The following is a 21,013-nucleotide window of genomic DNA, read 5'->3' as shown; positions in this document are numbered from 1 at the left end:
CTGGCGTTGCGCGGCGGTGCGCGAGGCGGAAGGGCGGCGCCACCCCGGAAGGGCCAGCTGGGGCCGGAGCCCCTCGGGAGCCCATGGACGGACGGTGCGTCGGGGGGCGGGGCGGGGCGGGAGGGGAGAGCTGCCCCCCTCGAGGCCCCCTTCCCCCTTTGGGAGCCCGGCCGGACGCCTCGACCCCCACGCGGTCTGGCCAAGGCAGGAGAGACCCCCCCAGAGCGGGGCCTGCCAGGGTTCGAGGGGGAGGCAGGGCTGGCGGAGTCCGGCGCAATTCTGACCCGGCACCTGGGCAGGTGGGGGAATCGCCCGCGGACACGTTAGCTGCCCAGGTGCAGGGCCAGAATTCTCTCTCTCTCCCTCCCTCAGTCCCACCCTGTCCAGCTGAAGGTCCACTCGGCCTTCTGTCCTTCCCAGGGGGGTCAAAAGGACAGCCAGGCTGTTGGGGGCAATGCTGCCTCTCTGTCAACCGCTTAGAGGGGGCTGGGAAAGCAGTAGATAAGTCTTCAGTTCCCTCCTTCCTTCCTTCCTTCCTTCCTTCCTTCCTTCCTTCCTTCCTTCCGACCTGTGCTGGCCCCTGTGGCTCTGCTACTACACCTGGGCAGGTAGCAAAACCACGCACAGACACACAGGTTCCCCTGTGGCCCAGCTGCAGTAGCAGAATTGTGCTGGACTCCACTGGCACTCAGAGCCCCGGGGGCAAGCACATGTCTCACTGTCCCACCTGAGCAGCCCACCTCTGCCCCCCCAACTCCCCCCCCAGGACGGGCTCCTCTCCGGCTCTTTCCAGGCAGACCCCAGCGCAGGCAGGTGTCCAAACCAGCCCCATCCGCCTCCAGCTCCCTTTGCACAAAGAGCTGCTTGTGGCAGAATTCGGGGGCGGAGGCTGTGGGACCCTCGGGGGCCAAAACCTCCCAGGCGGCCCCTCCTGCCACAAACAAGTCTAGCCACTCTGCCAGCAAGCTGTGCCACACCAAAGACCGTCCCTTGGCGTGACTGGCCTCCCTGGCGGGGAGGAGATAACCCTGGTCCTGGGTGCGAGTTCCTCCCTCTTCTCCTTTGATCCCCTGCGCCCCCTTGGAGAGTCACCGCTGTTGTGCGTTGTGCAGTCTCCCCGTTGTGCCATTCCACCACCAGGTCTGGTTCTATTGACTTCTGCTGATTTATTTAATATACACTTCTATGCCCCCCAATCCCGAAGGACTCCGTTTGGGATGGGACCCCAGCGGGCGAGGCCTCTCCGGGGCCCCCAAGCCCAGAAAGGGCCGTCGAGGGTGGGGAATCTCTCTGCTGACCCAACACCCCTCTGCAGACTCGGATTAGGGGCCCTTGGCTGGGTTCCCACATTGCTCTGAGCCCCAATCATGACTGGCCGGACAAGGGGAACCTGGGATCAGGCCAAGGCCCCTGCTCTACCACAGCAACAGGAAGTGGAGTGGACTCCAACGCCCAGAATTCCCCAGCCCCCTCAGGAGTCCTGGGAGTTGAAGTCCACCCGGCTTCAGGCTGCTGAGAGCGGTTTAGACAGATGGCATCCATTGATTGATTGGTTGGACTTATACGCTGCCCCTCCTCAGTTTACAGGTGGCCCGTGACCTACGACTTCCATTGAGGCCCAGGGGCTCCGTTGCGCAGTGAGACGTGTGTTACATGAGTTTTACCCCATTGTGCAAAATTTATTACAATTGTTAAATTGAATAGTTCACAGTTCTTAAGGCTTAGCTGGCAGAGGTTGCAAAAGGGGATCTCGTGACCCCCTGGCCGGATTTTGATCAGGTGACCATGGGGATACTGCAAGGGTCATAAGGGTGGAAAATTTAATTTAACAATTCATTTGACTTGCATGCCGCCCGATCCCACAGGATAAGTCCCTTTTTTCAGCGCTGTTTTACATTTGGACTCAGTGGACTGTCGGAAGTCGAGGACCACTGGCAATTCTGTCTTGGCGAACGCGTGGTTTCCTCTTGCTGGGCTTTGGGGCAGATGGGCAGCTAGTGACCCTGTCCATTTTCTTCCCCAGGTCGGCATCGTCGCGGCCCTGCCGGTCTGCCCCGTCCTCCGAAGAGCTGGAGCCAGATCAACCAGTGGCTGGAAGGAGCAGCAGCCCCCCAGCGGGGCCCCAGCCTGGGCCGCCATGTCACAGGACAGCGGGGGCTCGGCCCAAAGTGAAACCCGATGGCGGCACGAGCAGCCATAGGGGTGGACGTGGGAAGGGCCGGCCGGGCCATGCCTCGGAGAGACCACGGAGCCTTCCCTCCTCCAAAGTGGGGCCGGCCACGGAGGAGGGTCCACGGCGGGCAGAGCCTGAGCCCTCCAAGGGGCTGGGCCATTCCTTGCGGCAAAAGCTGCAGGCCGCCGTGGGGCAGTGCTTCCCCATCAAGAGTCTCTCGCGCTCGCCGGACCTCTCTTCCCAGCGCAAAATCCACCTCCGGGAGCTGATGCTGGACACCTGCCCCTTCCCGCCGGGCTCAGAGCTGGCCCGCACCTGGGAGCTGATCAAGCAGCACACGGTGCCTGTCTCAGAGCACGAGGGGGGCCTGGCCACCCTGCCCCCCGAGGACGAAGACGACCGGCTGAGAGAACGCCGCCGCATCAGCATCGAGCAGGGCGTGGAGCCACCACCGGACGCTTTGATCCACACCTTCGAGGTGACGGCTCAGATCAACCCCCTCTACAAACTGGGGCCAAAGCTTGCCCACGGCATGACTGAGCTAACCGGGCCGAGCCGGGCCGTGCTGACCGCCACGGATGAGCAGGAGGAAGAGGAGGAGGAGGAAGAAGAGGGGGAGGAAGAGCTAGAGTCGGCCTTGGTTGCGCTGCCGGAGGTCCGGGACGGCCTGCGGGCTCACACCCAGATCGACTACATCCACTGCCTGGTGCCCGACCTGCTGCAGCTGACACACCTCTCCTGCTACTGGGGCGTGATGGACCGCTACGAGGCCGAGTCGCTGCTGGAGGGGAAGCCCGAGGGCACCTTCCTCCTGCGGGACTCGGCCCAGGAAGACTACCTCTTCTCCGTCAGCTTCCGGCGCTATGGCCGCTCCCTCCACGCCCGCATCGAGCAGTGGAACCACAACTTCAGCTTCGACGTCCACGACCCCAGCGTCTTCCACGCGCCCACCGTCAGCGGCCTCCTGGAGCACTACAAGGACCCCAGCGTCTGCATGTTCTTTGAGCCGCTGCTCTCCGTCCCGGTCCACCGCACCTTCCCTTTCGGCCTGCAGCACCTCTGCCGGGCCGTGGTGACCTGCTGCACCACTTACGACGGCATCGGGCACCTGCCGCTGCCCCGGGCCCTGAAGGAGTACCTGAAGGAGTACCACTACAAGCAGAGGGTGCGTGTGCGACGCCTGGACACCTGGGGGACCTGAAGCCGGGGGCCCCAACCGCCGCTCGTCAGCCTCCCTGGTCTCCCTGCCGTCTCCTTGGACAATGGCGACCTCTCCACCTGCCTTCTCTCGCGTGGCGTTCTCTGGAACGGGCGGGCGCCAGTGTCTAGCTAGCACGCCGGCTGGAAACGCTGATCTGGGTCGCCTGGCACGTCGGGAAAGGATTTGGGTGGAGGAAGCGGGCCCACCTCCCTCCACGCCCCCCCGGGCTTGTGAGCACAAGGCTGTTTGTGGGTGCCTTTTTCCCCCAATCTGGGTGGGTGCAAAATCCAGGGGTTGTAGAGACTTTGGGGCTACCGAGAAGAATTGGGGTCCGACTCACGGCTAGATCAACACCTGACAGCTGTGGCCGGGGGCAGCATTGCACAGGTTCACCTGGTGCACCAGTGGATCAGGAGGCCTCGCGCACGGTCACCCATGCCCTTGCCACCTCACGGCTGGATTACTGCAATGCGCGCAACGTGGGGCTACCCCTGAAGAGTGTCCGGACACTACAGCTGGTGCAGAATGCAGCTGCGTGAGCTTTTGTGGGTGCACCCACACTACACCAATCCTCCGCGGACTGCACTGGCCCCCGATTGGTCTCCGGGCACAATTCAAGGTGTTGGTCATTATTACCTTTAAAGCCCCTTGCAAGTCAGAGCAAAAAAACCATGGACTTCCGGTTAACTGGAATTCGTAGCATCAAAGGCCTGAGCGCCCCCCACCCCACCCCCGCCAGATGGGAGACTCACTCCGCTGGGGGGCTTCTGCAGCCGGCCTCCACTTCCTTCCTGAGAAAAAGCACATCGCTTGGCAAGGGGGATCAGGGCTGTTTCCAAGCCAGGGGAGCAGAGCCTCGGCCACAAACCCACACTTCTGTGCCCTCTTTCCATCCCTCCAAGTTGTGCAGGGAGCCCTCGCCTTACGACGGTTCATTTAGGGACCGTCTGAGGCACTGAAAAGTGACTTACGACCGTTTTTTAACACAATGATCGCACACACACCCGTTCACGTGATCAAAATTCGGACGGCTTGCATTTACGATGGCTGCAGCCGTGTCCCCGGGTCACGCGATCCTCTTTAGTGGCCGCCTGACAAGCCAAGGGTCAAAGGGGAAGCCAGATCCACGCCAGCCACCGTGTTCACAACTGCAGGGATTCACTTAACAACTGTAGCCAGGAAGCTCATAAAACGAGGCAGAATTCGCTCGGCAACAGAAAATTGTGGGCTCGGTTGTGGTCGTAATTTAAGGGCTACCTGCAGTTGCTGCTCTGGGGAGACCTTGAGTGCCCCCCTCCTCTCGAGTCCTGTGGCCGCAGAGGGAGGGAGGCGAGGAGAGCAGCCCGGCCTGCATCATCCTCGGGTGGGTGGGTGACCCTCGCGGCCTGTGAACTGCTGGACTCCCTTCACACAACCTGTTGCTCTGTCCTGCTGTGATCTCATTAAAGCCTTCTTGGTCCACTGAGCCTCGGGCTGGACTCTCCTCCTAGCGCTGGACGGCTCCAAAGCCCAGCTGCCAGGAAAAGGCTGGTTTCTCGGGCGCAGTCACAGAGGTATCACATAAAGAGGGAGGGAAGCCCCCAGACCCGGGTTGCCAAGAGAGCGGTGCCACCGAGGGGGGACATAAAACCAACATTGCTTCCGACAGCTGCTGACCCAGCCCACTGGATTGAAAAAGGTCCATCTACCGCAGGGCTTTCTAAACTTGGCATAAATCTCCCCCCCCCCAAAAAAAAATATTGGAGTCACATGCACAAGCTCATCATGGGGGGGGGGGCTTTAAACTGATGTACGGGCTGCTAAAAGGTGTTTGATAATCTCCCCGAGAATTAAGAGGAGGAAATTGCCAAGTGACCATTGTCCTGCTTTCCTAATTCAGGACATCAATGTAATTCATTCGAGGGCCAGAGTTAGGACAGTCCAGAAGGGAGTTTAGGGAGGTTCCAGTAAAGGGGGGCATCTGCAGCTCAGGGTGGGCCTAAGGCAGGGGTGGCGAATCCTTTTTTCCCTGAGTGCCAAAAGGGCAAGTGACCACACTCATAATTCAATGCCTGGGGGGGGAGGGCAGAAACGGCTCCCCCCTCCCCCAGAGACCCCCAGGAAACAGCTGCTTCTCAACTCCTGGTGGACCCAATAGGTTCGTGCCTTGCCCTCCCCAGGCTCCAAAGGCTTCCCTGGAACCAGGGGAGGGTATCAATGGGTATAAATGGGATGGGGCAACAGCAGATAGGTGTCCATGTGCCACCTGTGGCGCCCATGCCATAGGTTCTCCATCACTGACCTAAGGGGCCTTGGTGCTCCGGGCTTTCTTTCTTTCAGACGTTTCATTACCAAAGTAGGTAACACCATCAGGGCTGGGTGTTCAGGAAAATGGACTCCAGGCTTTGGGGGAGCGTTGGCCTGAGCAGTCACCCCGCCCTGAGAGGAGGAGGCCACTGCCCCACAAGAAGCCCCCACTTCGCATGGACCCAGGGCAAACACAGGAGTGCCATTCCAAACGTCAAATCCCTGTAGATTTTTTTTGGGGGGGCAGGGGGGGCATCCAACGTTGACAGCTTTAAGACTTGTGGACTTCAACGTCCAGAATTCTACCGGCAGCATTTCCATTGATAGGCATTCTGGGAGTTGAAGTCCACACACTTGGGAAACACTGTGCTGGAAGATGCCATTAGGAACTGCGGTGGTCAAGAGTGGCATTGCAGGCCAACTCTGCCCACTGCCAGGAGTTCGATCCCAACTGGCTCAAGGTGGACTCATCTTTCTGATGTTGATAAAAGGACCCAGATTGTTGGGGGAGGCGAGCTGACTCTGGACCCCTTAGAGAGGGATGTCACACATGGTGAAGTGGTATATAAATCTAAGGGCCATCGCTCTTCCTGTGGGCAGAACGTGGGGGTGGAGTTAAAAGAAATCTCAGCCTAGCACCCCTACATAGTCTACCCACCCACTGGATTTTGTTGACCCCAACTGGACTCTGACTATTCAGACCATTCCTGTGCACAGGCCCTTAGCAACCAATCAGCTGGGCTGGACCTTTTCCAGTTCAGCCATAGATCAAGGGAATCTTTTAGGAGCCCCCAACCCTTGCTCAAGTTCTCCAAGCCCCTTCCCTTCCCTTGCAGGGGTCCTCAACCTTTCTAATGCTGCAAAGCCTTGATACAGTTCCTCATGTTGTGGTGACCCCCAACCATAAGTCAAGCACCAATTCTCCCAACAGAGCTTGAAGCTGATTGGCAGGAAGGTCAGAGGGACACGCCCACTGTAAACGCCCGATTGGTCGGATTGTAAAAATGCGCCAGAACAGAAGCTTCAGTTCATAACATTGTGGGAAATTTGTCTTAGGTGACCCCTATGAAATGGTCATTCGAACCCCTCCCCAAAAGGGGACCTGACCCCCCCAGGTTGAGAACCCCTGCCTTAAGGCCACCAAGGAGGAGATAGCCCCGACCCCAATAAACCAAGCACTTAAAAAAAATAATACAAAATAAGCACAGCTTTATCATAGAGGTTAATAAAAAAATGACTAATGCTTAAATTCTGTAGATGCCTTTTACAAAGCAAAACACCAGAAAGGGGGGGGGGCAGCAAAAGGAGTCCAAACAAAGCAGTCTAAAGTCAGAATTCGATCTTTTTTTTTCTTTTTTTTTTGTAAAACATTTTGTGTGTTGTTTTTTTTTAAATAACGTATTCATGGTTACCAGCCATAGTCATAACAAAAGTTATTCATAATAAAATGTATCTAAAATAACAATTTCTATTTCAAACAGGAACCTTGTCTCTCTACTATTTTTTTTTCCTTTTTAGAAATACAGTAGCTCTGGTTTGTTTTCCTTGCGTTGTCTTTTGTCTTTTGTACACAACTCTTGGTTACACACTTTGGGAAAAAGGCTCTTCGGACAGAGAGGAGGGGTGGACGCGGCCAGGAGAACTCGGCACCTAAGAACTGGCTGTTGGGCGAGGAAGGGGCTGCCCATGCCCAGTTGGAAGGGGCAGGACCCACCGGCCGGCCCCCTCCAACTGCCCACCCCCCACCTCACTTGGAGGGACATTCCCAGCCCCCAAACCCCTCGCTCGGCCTCCCACTCGGCTTGTTACCTGGACTTGCAAGCCCAGCTCTGCCCTGTCCTTCCTGGCACGGCCTCCTTGGGGAAGGGGGGAGCGGTGGGGTGGGGGCTACTAGTGTCCTCCCCCTCCTCCCTTCCCTCCTGCAGTAAAGCTATCCAAAACTGGGACAACGTAAGCAAGGCGGCTGGAGGTCCAGCAGGGAAGTGCCCAGCCCCACAGAAGCAGCAGGCTCTCCTGCACCCACACACCCCACTCCCCTAAACCTCGCAGCCCGCTTGGACGTGTCCCCAAAGTCTCCCCTGCCCCCTCCTGGCCCCCCATCTGCAGTCAGGACCCTGCTTCCTGGGTCACTTGCCTGCCGGCCACAGTCAGCTTGGCAAACTGCCCCCTGTATGATGCTCTTCCACTTCGCTAAGTACCAGGAAATATGGTGGGGGTGGGGGTGGAAGAAGACTCCCCCCTTGTCCACACTCACCCACCCTGTGTCCTCGGAGGCTGCTATGTCCAGCCTGCCCTGGTCCCACCTTCCCACTCTTTCCCCCCACCGTCCCTTTCCACAAAGGAAGACTCACAATGGCCCGACCCAAATGATGGGAGAACTAGAGGGAAAATGCTTGTCCGGTTTGGGGAGAGGCTGCACGGGGGTCCCAACTCTCTGCCCCTTTGTCCCCACCGTGCCCCCCCTCCACAACTGGGGCTGGGGAGAGGGGGGTCAAAGGGGAGGGGGCCTGTAGCCCCTGCCAGGAACACAAATCAGCTCAACTGAGACTCCAGCTTCAGAAACCTAAACGGGGGGGGGGGGAGGGATCTCTGCCCCCCCCCAAACTGCTTCAACAGAACTAGGCCTAATACTGCCACGTTTAGAGAACAAAAGAAGGGGAAACGACCCCCCCCCCCCCAAAGCCTGACTGAGCAGGAACTGAGGTCAAAACAAAAGACCACCCCCATCTCTCTTTCTGGGAGACGCCCAAGCCGACTCTGTCCCGGTCCTCAACAGGGCGTGAAAGGACAAAAACGGTGGGTGTGTGGCCCCCCCCCTCCCCCCTCCCCGTGGGCCCCCCTCCCACCCCCTTCACCACTCTTGGTAGAAGCAAGTATTAGAGGCACTTTTGAAATTGTGTAAGTCACCTGCTGCACCCGTTCCCCCTCCTCCTCCTCTGTGCTCTCGAGAGACCCAGAACCCCCGGGGCCTCCCACCCCACAGTGCCAGGGGAGGGGTCTTCCAGCATGAGCTCTGGCTCTGCTCGGGGGCCACCTTCCCTGACCCTTCCTGGCCCTGGGAAGGAGGGCAGGGGCCCGAGAGAGACCGAGAGGGAAACCAAACCAGGAACTATACCGGGCCTAATTTAGGCCCCTCGTGTCTACAGGTTAAAGCAGGGAGACCCCCTCCTCCTCCTCCTCCTCCCCCCTCCCCTGTACATCAAAATATTAAACCAATATCTGAAGTTATAAGAGTAATAAAAAAAATAGGGAAAATATTAGAACACAATGAGATGGTAAAGATTGTAGTGAGAGTTTTTCCTCCTCTATTCCTCTGGCTGCGAAGGAACGCTGGAGAAGGGGGGGCTTTGGGGGGGAGGTCAGAGGGGGGAAAAATTATTCACCTGCCCCCCACCCCCGTGGTGACACACCCCTGGGGGGAGGGGCTTAAAACAAAAGACAAAAACAGGACTGGGAGGAGAAAAAATAAACAGCCATCCTAAAGCTTCTCAGGAAAAGGCCAGCAGACCCGGCTTCTTCAGATGGTCGAGGTCTTGTCCGTGCCATCTGCCAGAGAGAGGGGGGCAGGGGGTCAGCGGGCAGCCCCCCCCAGGGGCCAGGGGGAGGGGGGGATTTGATGTCCTGGGGGACTTTGAATCTGCTCCGGTTGGGCATAAACAGGTGAACCGAGAGAGTCCAGCATGGGGCTGACCGACCTTGGCCACTTTTAAACCTGGGCGATCCTGGCTCCACACCCTTCACAAGGGCCACAGCCCCCCCCTGGGGTCAACCCATCGCCTGCTTACCGCCCAGTGCATGCTCCGTCATGCTCAGGCACAGAGACTCCAAGGTGGGGTTGATCTCCAGATCCGTTCCAGGGAGCTGGCAATCTGAGAGGTTGGGAGGGAAGGGGAGGAGGAGGACCATCAGGCACAGCCGGGGGGGTTCTGGCCTTGCACCTTTGGGGGGAGATGGGCTCTCTTCCGGCTGATGCTCAGGGGAAAGGCAGGGGCCTCAAATATGCTCCAGTGGGGAAGCCACAGGGAGAGGAAAGGAGGCGGGGGGGCCCTGGGCAGACCCTCGCCCAAAGACCCAGAGCCCTGCTTGAGGGGGGGCTGCTGCCCCAGGGCCCCAAAACCCCGACCCAGAGAGCAGTGTTTCCAGGAGACCCCCTGCCACCCCTGTCCGTCTTACTCACCCTGTGGGAACATGAGGATGGCCTGAGGGGAGGTGTGGACGGGCAGTGATTGGGTCCGCTGGACTGAGCTGCGGTTCTGGCCGGGCATGCTGTTGCTGCCGCCGGGGTTGGCAAACCAGAGGTTCTACGGGAGAGGAAAGATGTGTGTTGGCACAGGGTCCCACAGGATCCCCCCCCCCAAGCTCAGAAACATGAAGCAGGGGTAGATAGATAAATAAATCTTTCTGAAACGCTGCAGGGGCCTGCAGGATAAAGGCCCCGCTGTTCCTTCCAGTGGCATCCAGGAGGTGGTAAACACCAAGCACAGATGCCACTAACGAGTCTCCTCGGTTTCACCCAACAAGGACCCCCGGCCTCACGGAGGTCAGAGCAGCAGAATGACAGACTCCCATTCAAGATGGAGACCCTAAAACCAAGAGCCTCCAAACTTGGGCGCTTTAACCCTGGAGGACTTCAACTCCCAGAATTCCCCAGCCAGAGTTGAAGCCCGCCAGGCTTAAAGCGCCCAAGGTGGAGACCCCTGTCCTAAACTATTCCAGACAAATGGCCGCCCATTCCCTTCCATTCCCACAACTTCTGGAGGCAGGCAGTTCCACTGGTCATTCTCTCTTTCAGGAAATTTCTCCGACGTTGCTTCTCTACTTGATAGGTTTCCATCCGCTGCTTCCTGTCTTGCCCTTGGGTGCTTTGGGAAATAAATGGACCCCCTCTTCTTTGGGGCAACCCCTCAAATGCCGGAAGGCTGCTATCCAAATTAGAACCAAGGAGGAATTTCCTGACAGCGAGAACAATTAACCTGTGGAACTGCCTGCCTCCAGAAGCTGCAGAGAATCCATCAGATAACCATGTGTCTGAAATGGCAGAAGATGAGAGGCCACGGCCAGCGGCTTCTCCAGCGTGGTGGACAAAGGCAGGCCCCCCTTTTTCCACGCAAGGAGAGGGCAGGGTGGGGGCTTCCACTGTGGGGCGATGGCCAAAGATTCCCCCAACCCCCCAACCCCCCCCCCCCCCGTCATGGCACCTCTTGAGTGGCGACCATTTTTCCAAGGCCTCTGGACGTTATTACTCTGGCCTCTTACCTGCCGACCTTGGCTGCCCAGGTTCGGGCTGGTCAGTCCGTGCCGTGGGGAGACCCCACCGATCCCCACGGGACTGAGGATCCCCATGCGGCTTGGGGGGAGGGCCCGGGGGGGCATCTGGAACTGCCTCTGTCCTCGGCGGGCCACTCCCACCCCCACAGATCCAGCTATGGGGAGAGAGTTGGAGCCAAAGGCCCACCTGGAAAGACACAGGGGAGGAAGTCAGCCCTACGGGCGGCCAGTCCACCCTGGGGTCTGGGGCCGTCCCGAGGGGGCATTTGCCGGCTCTCCAAAATACTCAGGATTCCTGCTACCGATTCTCCAGGATTTCACCGGGTTTGCAATGTCCTCTTGCAATGGCATTTAGCCTTGTATCCCCCCCACCCCTCCCCAAGGCTTTTGCAGCCCCCTCCCTCCCTGCCTCCCTCTTAGAATGCAGGATTGCAGGCAAACTCTGCCGACTGCCAGCAGTTCGATTCTGAGCAGCTCAAGCCTGACTTCCACCCTTCGGAGTTGGGTCAAACGAGGACCCAGATTGTTGGGGGCAAGAGGCCGACTCTGTAAACCTCTGAGAGGGCTGGAAAGCAGCATGACGCAGGACGTAAGTCTGAGCACTAGGGCTGAGCAGTGCAACCAACACAGAGGGCCCGGATCACATAAAGCCAGAAACATCACTAGAAGCCAAAATCGGAAGACTTCAACGCCGGATTTACGTGGTCATGGGTGCAAATTCCATTGGAGAAGTGGGTTGTGCTAGGAATGGTCAGTGAATCAAGGAGGCTGGCTCGATACCCTCCGAGCTGTAACGAAGGGGGACACGCAACGGTCGAAGGAGAGGGGCGCATAGGGAGACGGCCTGCCTACAAAGTCGCCAGGAGTCGGACATAACTGAAGAGTGAAAGCTGCCACTATAGCTATAAATGTCCATGTGCCGCCTCTATGTGGGTGGAGGCAGGCAGGGTTCCCTTGGGTCCCCTTTGTTGGTGGGTCAAGGGAAAGGGAGGGTCTTGCCTTCTCTTCCTGCTCAAGATCCCCAAGGACCATTGGGGGGCCACTGTGGGACGCAGAAGGCTGGACTCGAGGGGCTTTGGCCTGATTCAGCCGGGCTCTTCTTGGGTTCTTGGGTTCTATAAAAGTAGCTGGGGTTCTGTACAGCGTCCGTTTCTTAGGCAAAACCTCTCAAGATTTTCCTTCCCCGGGAAAAGCCCCGGAGCTCTGCCGCCTTGTCCAGGGAGGCTCCTTGTGCCCGCCTGGATGCCCTGCTGGCCTTTGACCTACCCTTTCTGGGGACGATAGCCTTGCATGTCCAGCATGGCCTTCCTCGGGAAGGTCCGGAGCAACTTCAGCACCTGCTGTTTCCAGGACAGGAGTCGCTTCTTCTGGGTCTCGGTGAAGGCCTGTCGGGAGGGGGACAGAAAGGCAGCCGTGGTGGGTGGGGGGGAGGGGGGGAAAAGCAGCAGTCTCCCACAGATGACCTCGGGGGGGGGCCCACAACGCCCAGGCCTGCCTACCTCGTGCATCAAGCACTTCTCTATCAGTTGGAGGTAACTGGTGATGTTCTCCTCGTCTGGCCGCGAGACCAGCAATTGCGTACACACTGCGGGAAAGGAGGGGGAAAGGGTTACGGGGGGGTGGGGGGTCCGGGGGCGAGGGAGACACCAGAGCTCTCTTGGAGTAGCATTGGTTGTCCAACCGATATTTTATTGATTCATTTATTTATTTATTTGATTTGTATGCCGCCCTTCTCCAAGCACTCGGGGCAGTTCACAGCATATAATATAACAATACAACACAAAGGCAAATCTAATTAAATTTAAAACAAGAGTCTAAGAAATCCAATGTTCAAAAACAATCCATACCAGTTCAATCATGCAACATATATCTCGTTTCGTTGGCCAGGGGGCTGAGACCTAATCGCCCCAGGCCTGGTGATATAAGTGAGACTTAAGACTCTTGCGGAAGGCGAGGAGGGTGGGGGCCGTGTGACTCTCCGGGGGGAGCTGATTCCAGATGTACCACTAAAACCAAACAACTCCTGGAGGCTTACACCAAAGCTGGGAAGCCACAAGCCAAATGCACCGTAAAGGAACAATAAGGAACATCTATAGGGTCTTGCTGCGCTTAGTTATTCTCCTGCAGATGTTTCATTAAGACATTATGACCTATAAAGCCCTACGTGGCCAGAATACCTCCGGGACCGCCTTCTGCCGCACGAATCCCAGCGACCGATTAGGTCCCACAGAGTCGGCCTTCTCCGGGTCCTGTTGACTAAACAATGTTGTCTGGCGGGACCCAGGGGAAGAGCCTTCTCTGTGGCAGCCCCGGCCCTCTGGAATCAACTCCCCCCGGAGATTAGGACCGCCCCCACCCTCCTTGCCTTTACTTTTGAAAACTCATCTGTCACCAGACATGGGGAGATTGATATATCCTTAGCTGTCTTGACCTTATGTATGGTGTGTTTGGGTTGTACCATTGTTTTTATTAGGGTTTTTTAAAACTGTTTTAACATTGGATTTGTATATTGTGTTTTACCTGTTGTGTGGCATACAAATCTAATAAATTATTATTATCAATTAATTAATTAATTTTTATTATTGCCCAAATAGGTCACTTCACCAGAGCATCGACAACCAGCCCCCCCCCCCCCCCCCGGTCAAAGCGCTCACCTTTACCCATCACGCGAGTGAACTGGCCTGCAATGTCCCCTTCAGCGATCGGTGCGGCTCCGGATTCCCCGTCACACGGAGACCCTGTCGAGGGCGGGAAGGGGTCATCGGGGGCCTCCTTGTCTTCGTTGCTTTTCTCCAGGCCCAGCGTGGAGCCCCCCCTGGGCTCGGATGCCAGGGGCAGGGCCTCCTTGGATGCGGCCCCAGCGTGCAGAGTGTGGAAGGCCTTGATGGGGGTGGTGATGATCTGCTGCAGCTCCTGAAGCGCGTTCCACAGGTTGCCCCCTTCCAAAATGTCCTGGGGAGAAAAGAGGGGGGTGGGGGGCACAGAGGGAAGGGCTCAGGACCCTGGGATGCTGCGTGGGCCTTCATGAAGGGCACTCCCTGCGCCTTCCGGCCCCTTCCCCACAGGCCCCTCACCTTCTCCAAGGACTTCAGGATACTCTGCCTTTCACGCAACTTTTGGATACTTAAGGCAATTTTGTGCCTGGCTCCTTTGGTCACATTCTGTTTGGGGGGGGAGGAAGAGGAGGAAGAGGAGGAGGGGGAGAGCTTAAAAAGGGAATTCAGACCCCCAGCTGCCTTCCGGGGGGGACGGGGGACAAAGCCACGTCTCCAGAGGGCCCCCATCGACAGGGTCACATTTTGTAGGTGTCGCTGTGACCCAAGTCGGAGGAAGGGGCAGCCACGTGGGCTCCCCTAGGGACCACCCAAGCGCCGGCCTTTCCAAGGGGGCAGCCCTGCCCGGCACAGGAGGGAGGGGCTTTCCCCTGCTCCCTCCCCCCCTGCAGTACCTGCGATTCCAGGTGTTGCTCCGTGAGCGTCATCATCTCTTCGTAGGTCATCTGGGAGAAAAGGGCTGCGTACTTGTGGAGACGGAGGCTCTTCAGCCACGAGGGGACATCTGGGGGGGAGGCACCAAGGAGTCAGGACCCCCATCTGCAGAACCCTGTTTCCTGCAGAAGGCCACCAGCCCCCCCGCCCCGAGGGAAGTTCGAGGAGAGGCCTTTGGGGGTGAAGAAAGGTATGATGACCACCGGGTTCCCCAGGGCCACTTTGAGGACATTGCCAAGTCTCCATGCTGGGGCTACAAGAGCCCCCACCCCACCCGCTCCCCCACCTTCACAATCCCCATGCAACGTTGGGGGCAGCCAAACCGAGGCTAAGGGGGCCACAACCTCTCTTGAATATACACAGCTGAAAGAAAGGCAAAGGGGGCCCTCCAAGAACCCTCGATCCGAATGAATGAAACATTCTCACTGGACCCTTTGTTCTCTATAAAGTTGGATGGGCACAAGAGCAGGTGAGATTGATGGTCAACCAGTGTCGCTTCCGAAGTGGACAGTCTGGTTTCACAGAAGTTGGATTGACTTGGAGTTCTGTTGTGTTGCTTGTGTTTCTTTTGAGCACTGTCTATTTCTGGATGCCCCCACCGAGGGGCTGCACTCCGGCCTTGGCCTTACGACCACAGCTGAGCCCAAATCTTTGTTCCTAAGCGACGAGGTTGCTAAGTGAGTTTTGCCCCATTCTACGCCCTTCTTTGCCAGCCGTTAAGTGAATCACTGCAGCTGTTAAAGTCAATAACGGCTGGTTATTAAGTGAATCTGGCCTCTCCGCTGAGGTCGCAAAAGGGGATCAGGTGACCATCATAAGTGCATGCCAGTTGGGGCCAAGCGGCTGAATTCCCATCACGTGACCCTGAGGAGGTTGCAACCGCTGTTACATGTGACAGTCGCCAGCCACTTTTTCAAGGGCCACTAAACGAACCGTTGTGGGTCAAGGACGACTTCTGTCGCTCTGTGAGACAGGCTGGGATTTTCTCTGTAGTGGATCCAGTATAAAAGACGAGACGGCAGCTGACCCAGCACCCCCTGAAGAGGCCCGAGGGGACCAGACCCCATCCCTGGTGCTGTGCGAGCGAGGCAGGAGGGTGGACGGTGGGCCTTCCCAGCCCTGGCCGGCCTCTCCTCCGGCCCCTGCGGTACCTTTCATGCCGCTGCCGTCCTCCTGGAAGGTGTTCCGACTGCCCGGCGGGTCGTCCGTCTGCTCGCTGCCCGAGGAGGCCACGCTGCTCTGGGGCGAGAGGGGCGCATGCTCCCCGCTGGAGATGAAGGCCTGCCGGGCGCCCATCTCGTCCACGTTCATCCACTCGCTGGGCCCCTGCTGGGCCGTGGGGATGAGCGACATGGAGCGCTTCAGCGGGCTGGGGTGGATTTGGCACGGAAGAGCTGCGAGGGGGAGATGGCCACAACGTCACCCAACCCCTCTCTGGGCAAGGACCCTCGGCCACTGGCCCAGGGCTAAACTCAGTGCCTTTCGCACCCCAAAAACCTCCCTGTGAGCTTTCGTGCCTAAGGCAGGACCAGAACCCCCAACCTTCTGATCTTTGGCCCAACCTGACCCTGCCAAATTCAAAGAGTGGAACAATGCAAGTGGCATGTTGTACAGCTGGCACCCAAACCACGAGGCCCAGGGAGGAAGGTTTCCTAGCTGACCAGCAGTATGGGGCTCCTACAGGTATGGGTCAGGTAGGCAAAAACAGTCAATGAGGGTGAATGTGTATAATTTTAGGAGAGCTGTGCGTGTGTGTGTGTTGTGGGAATATACACAGACAGTTTACATAGTAGATAGTGCCTCTTTCTGTGTGCCTGTGTGCAATGTGCATGTACACATGTGGCATACAGAAACCTAGAAGACTGACGGCAGAAAAAGACCTCATGATCCATCTCGTCTGCCCTTTTTCTGTGTTTTACCTTAGGATGGGTATATGATATATATAGTACATGGAATTAAAGAGCATATTTTGGATGTGCACCTCTGCCGTCAGGCATGGGGGGATTGAAACATCTCCCCCTTGCCCATGTTGATTGATTGTGTGCTTGTTTATATATATATTGGGGTTGCTTTTATGAATTTTTTAACATAAAATTGTAATTAGATTGCTCAATATTAGATTTGTCACTATGTACTGTTTTTGCCATTGTTGTGAGCCACCCCGAGTCTGCGGAGAGGGGCGGCATATAAATCCAATAAATCTAAATCTATAGTAAATCGATAGGGAAATTGTATCTCTTGGAGGCGAGGAGAGAGACCAGGTGACGTCACGTTGGCCACCTTTAAGCCAGTCACATGACCTTTAAGCCACCCAGTCCCGTGATTAAGCCACTCCCACCTGGTGACATGGCTGGCAGGCCACACCCACCAAATAAGCCACGCCCAAGCCCACAAGCGAGGATCTGAAGGCCTCTCAGAGAAGACCCCCGCCCGTACCTGTGCTGCCCGGGCTGCTCCCGATGCTATTGATGCCTGAGGAGACGGATCCGCCCGGGTGGAAGGACATGTGCCCGTTCTCCCGCGGCGCCTTCTCCTGCCAGCCGTGTCCCAGGTCTCCGAGGCCGGACTCCCCGGGGCCTTGCCAGTCGTCGGAGCCTTGGCGCGAGTGGTAGGCCGCGTCCGGCCGGGCCCTGCCCTGGCTGGGGTAGCCGCTGGAGAGGCGCTCCTCCAGGTGGTTGAGCCACAGGGCCAGGGAGCTGCGGTCGTCCAGGGTGGTGGCCGGGTGGATGAGGGCGTAGGAGAGCAGCTGCCGGCTCTCCTCGATGAAGAGGCTGCTCTCGATGGAGTGGGCCAGCACCTGCTGCAGGAGCTTCATGTACTCGGACTTGGCCTCTGCGTTGCCCGGCCGCAGGAGGGGCAGGTGGGAGAGGAGCAGCGAGACCACTTTGTCCTTCGGCTCTTGGTGCCATTGGTTGATGAGGGCTGGCGGGGAGAAGAAGGTGCCCATCGGACGAGGCCCCGCCAGAGCCGGGGACCTCTCCCGGGGTCTCCATTAGGGGGAAGGCCCTGCTCCTCCGTTGGGGGGCTTCAACTCCCAGAATTCCGGCAGTTGAAGTCCACACGTCATAAAAGGGTCCATTGTCCCCCACCCTGGCCTTCAGCATTCGCTGGCTGGGGAATTCTGGGAGTTGAAGTCCACAAGTCTTAAACACTGCACTAATGGAAGGGTTATAACTCAAGGTTTACCTGAACCCAAGTGCAAACACACAAAAAAGGAGGTGGGGAGAAAGGCTCCCGCTACACACACACACACACACACAACCCGACTTACCTGCGCTGTTGGCTTCAGACTCCAGGACGTGGATCTCGGTGCAGTCGGCCAGCGAGTGCTCCAGGCACAGCTGCAGGAAGCGGGCTTGGGTGCGAGAGATGCGCTTGAGGAGGGAGAGCAGGGCGACCGTCTGCTCACATTCGTTCCAGCCTTTGAACCAGCCGGCCAGGATGCCCACCTGATCCCGGAACATCATGATGGCCAGCGCCTTGGCCTTAGCAGCAACGCACCCGCGGAGGGGTCAAGGGAAGTACAGGGGAAGGGGCGCCCCTCACATGTTTCCAGGAGGGGACGGGGGTGGGTGGGGGTGTTAGCAGGCAGGCAGCACCACGACACCAATTTTCACACCGTTGGGCCAATAGGGTGGCACAGAGGTCAGTCAGAAACTCCTGGATCTCGGTAGGTCCTGTGGGATTCCTCTCCTTTGACCGATCCTTTCAGCTCTCCCTGTAGAAAAGGAAGGAAGATGGACATGATACTCTGGAAGCCCCTCCCCGTTTCTCAATTATCTAGCACAGGTTGGACACCTTAACACTGGTGGACTTCAACTCCCGGAATTCCCCAGCCAGCTTTGAAACACAGAGGTCAAGATAAAACACAGACACCTGCTCCCTTATAAACACTTAGCAGCACACTGACATATAAAGGACGGTTGCTAGAGCTGGGTAGGTCTAGTTTATTCCAGGGCTGGAGGGGCTGCCCCAAAGAGGAGGGGGACCATTTATTCTCCAAAGCCCCCCAGGGCAGGACTGGAATGAAGAAGCTTCCTGACAGCAAGGACAATTAACCCGTGGGACGGCTCGTCTTCAGAAGTTGGGGATGCTCCATCCAACCCTGGAGGTTTTCACGAAAAGGCTGGACCTCCAAAGCCCCTCTCCACTCTCTGGTTATCCTGCTAAGCCCAGGAGATTTACCCATTGTGCGTCCTTACTTCTTGTGCAAGCTACCTTGAGGACTAGTCACACAGAACGATGAACCCAACATTCTTCATGTTAGAGTCAGCTAGCTGGAGAAAAACCTAGCAGGGGACTAGGGGCTTGGATGAGGGTCAACAGGAAGAAGAGAGCGCCCGGACAATCACCCCCAACAAATTGCCTTTCCAGAGCCTCAACGGGGGGAGTTATGCAAATCCTGCAGCTTTCAATGACGTCCCCGAGACCCCCAAAGGAGGCAGACGCTGGCTGAGGTGGGTGGGTCTAATTAACTGCCAATCAAAGCCAGCCAACAGGAAACCCCTGAAACTTCACAGGGTGGGTCAAGGTGCAGGAATTCAAGGCAAGGCAAGAGCAATCCAGGGGTCAGTCCCTGGAGAGTCCCAAGCTGCCCAGCTCATGGTGGTCCCAAAGGGGCTTTTTCAAGAGGCCACTGGACTTTCTAGGCTTTTCCTTGTGGACGTTTCGCTTCTCATCCAAGGTGGTTCAGGAGGGAAGTGTTTTTCATGGGAAAGTGAGCACAAGAACAAGGGGCCACAATCAGAGGTGAGTTGGGGGAAAGATCAGAAGCAACGGAGAAAATGTTATTTGACTGAAAGAGTTGTAGATGCTTGGAACAAACTTCCAGCAGACGTGGTCGGTAAATCCACACTGACTGAATTTAAACATGCCTGGGATAAACATAGATCCACCCTAAAATAATATACAGGAAATCGCATAAGGGCAGACGAGATGGACCACAAGGCCTTTTTCAGCTGTCAGTCTTCTATGTTTCTATGTTTCTAAGATTCCTCGGTAAGAAGTGGAGAAGCTTCTTAGAGGAGAAGCGAAACATCTTGGAGGAAAAGCACAGAAAGTCCAGTTGCCTCCTGAAAAAAGCACCTTTGGGACACCCCGGCAGAGACTCCGTGACAGGCAACCCATTCACAAGCCGAGCCCGGCTACCACTGCCTCCTTTTCTGGTAGAGGAAGATGCGAAAACAGGTTCCAAACCCAAACTCCCATTCAAGCAGTTCTGTATTTCTTCCGTTTTATTTCTTTTAATGAAAGGGAAAGAATAGACCGAGGAGACGGCTCTCTGGGTCCTTCTATTCTCCGGACACTGTCATTAGAGCCGACTGAAGCAAGGCTGCTCCCCAAAGGAAACCCCCCGGAGCAGCAGGGAGGCAGCTGGCCCTAATTGCACCTCCAAGAGGAGGAGGCAACCAAAGGCCATCCACGCTCGCACGCACACCCAAGAGACACCCTCGGCCACACAGACGCACCCCCGCAACACAAGAGAGGAGGAGCCAAAAGTGGGCGGGAGCTATGTTGCCAAGGGCCTGAATTTTGACCACGTGATCGTGAGGGTGCTGCGATGGCCGTAAGCGTGAACAATGGTCCCTTTGAGGGGAATGTATGTCAGTTATACAAACAAGCCAGGATGAGAAACCTAGAATTAAAGCCCGGTTCCAATGACTCAGCTAAGCCAAAATATCCTTTACCAAACACTTCTGGCCACTTCCCGGGCAGCTCCAAAAATGCAAGGCCAAGCCCGTTTTGCGACTCCAAAAGACAGTGCCGGACGCTTGACCGGAGCCAAAGGACAGGAGGCAGATGAGCTGTGGCTATCTTTCCCCTTCCCTCTGGGCACCCGAGGGCACCCTTCTGGATCTCACCCTGCAAATCAAAACCAAGGAAACCTCACGGCCACAGGTCCAAAAATAGGAGGACGTGTAAATAAGAAAACAACAGGAGCCTCCACGTTCACTCCCGGCTTTCCAACTCAGAAAGAGAAACAACCCGGTTCTCAACTTCAGGGGCTGATAGATAGCTCCACGGAGCCCCCCCCCCCCCCACCAGACTGAAGGAGGCCAGGGGACGCAATAAAAAGCAAGCCTCAAGCGGGCCACTCTTAGGATGCCTGCAGCCTCTGTTGCTTTCGGACAACGCAGGGAGGAGACGAAGACGGAAGGCACGCAACAACTTTCGTACGGGACGAGACGTCATCGTGCATGGTCACACTTGCAGGAGAGCCGTGCACGAGTCCCTGCTTTGGATCAACGTGGAAGCATTAACACCGCCTTCTTTGAGGGAGGAGGGTTCTTTGAAGCCCTGCACGGATAGTCGTTGTATGCAAAAATGATATTTAGGTAGGAGGGGGGGGGGGAACCCCCCAAAACACTTTGATTGAAAGAAGTCAGATTTCCCCCCAATGTCTTCGTTTTGGTGAAGCTTTAATATTATTCTTACTAGGCACAAAACAGAGTTGAGAATAACTCTGACCACGACTGGCCAAACTTTCAGACCTGTGGATTAACTCCCAGAATTCCTCCGTGGGTTGAATCCACAGGTCTTAAAGTTTCCCAGGTGGATTTGAACAGCTGACATCTCAGAAGCTATGCAGGTGTAAGA

General features: G+C 56.9%; 2 protein-coding genes across 2 annotated transcripts; one reads left to right on the top strand and one right to left on the bottom strand.

Moving 5' to 3' along the window:
* On the top strand, positions 1–7,204 carry LOC139174148 (suppressor of cytokine signaling 5-like). Its single transcript, XM_070764285.1, has 2 exons — positions 1–94; positions 2,024–7,204. Exons 1-2 carry the CDS (start codon positions 84–86, stop codon positions 3,372–3,374), a joined length of 1,362 nt encoding a protein of 453 aa, XP_070620386.1. The 5' UTR covers positions 1–83; the 3' UTR covers positions 3,375–7,204.
* Positions 6,850–18,134, bottom strand: SAMD4B (sterile alpha motif domain containing 4B). Its single transcript, XM_070764283.1, has 12 exons — positions 17,688–18,134; positions 16,853–17,338; positions 15,568–15,810; positions 14,377–14,486; positions 14,003–14,089; positions 13,583–13,880; positions 12,428–12,513; positions 12,195–12,313; positions 10,917–11,115; positions 9,838–9,961; positions 9,446–9,529; positions 6,850–9,206 (listed from the first exon to the last, which is right to left on the bottom strand). Exons 1-12 carry the CDS (start codon positions 17,881–17,883, stop codon positions 9,178–9,180), a joined length of 2,061 nt encoding a protein of 686 aa, XP_070620384.1. The 5' UTR covers positions 17,884–18,134; the 3' UTR covers positions 6,850–9,177.
* Between the last annotated feature and the right edge of the window lie 2,879 nt (positions 18,135–21,013).

This window comes from Erythrolamprus reginae, chromosome 11 (genome assembly GCF_031021105.1).
Source record: "Erythrolamprus reginae isolate rEryReg1 chromosome 11, rEryReg1.hap1, whole genome shotgun sequence".
Taxonomy (NCBI): domain Eukaryota; kingdom Metazoa; phylum Chordata; class Lepidosauria; order Squamata; family Dipsadidae; genus Erythrolamprus; species Erythrolamprus reginae.
The sequence above is the reverse complement of the archived record's forward strand: the minus strand, read 5'-3'. Positions and strand labels throughout refer to the sequence as shown.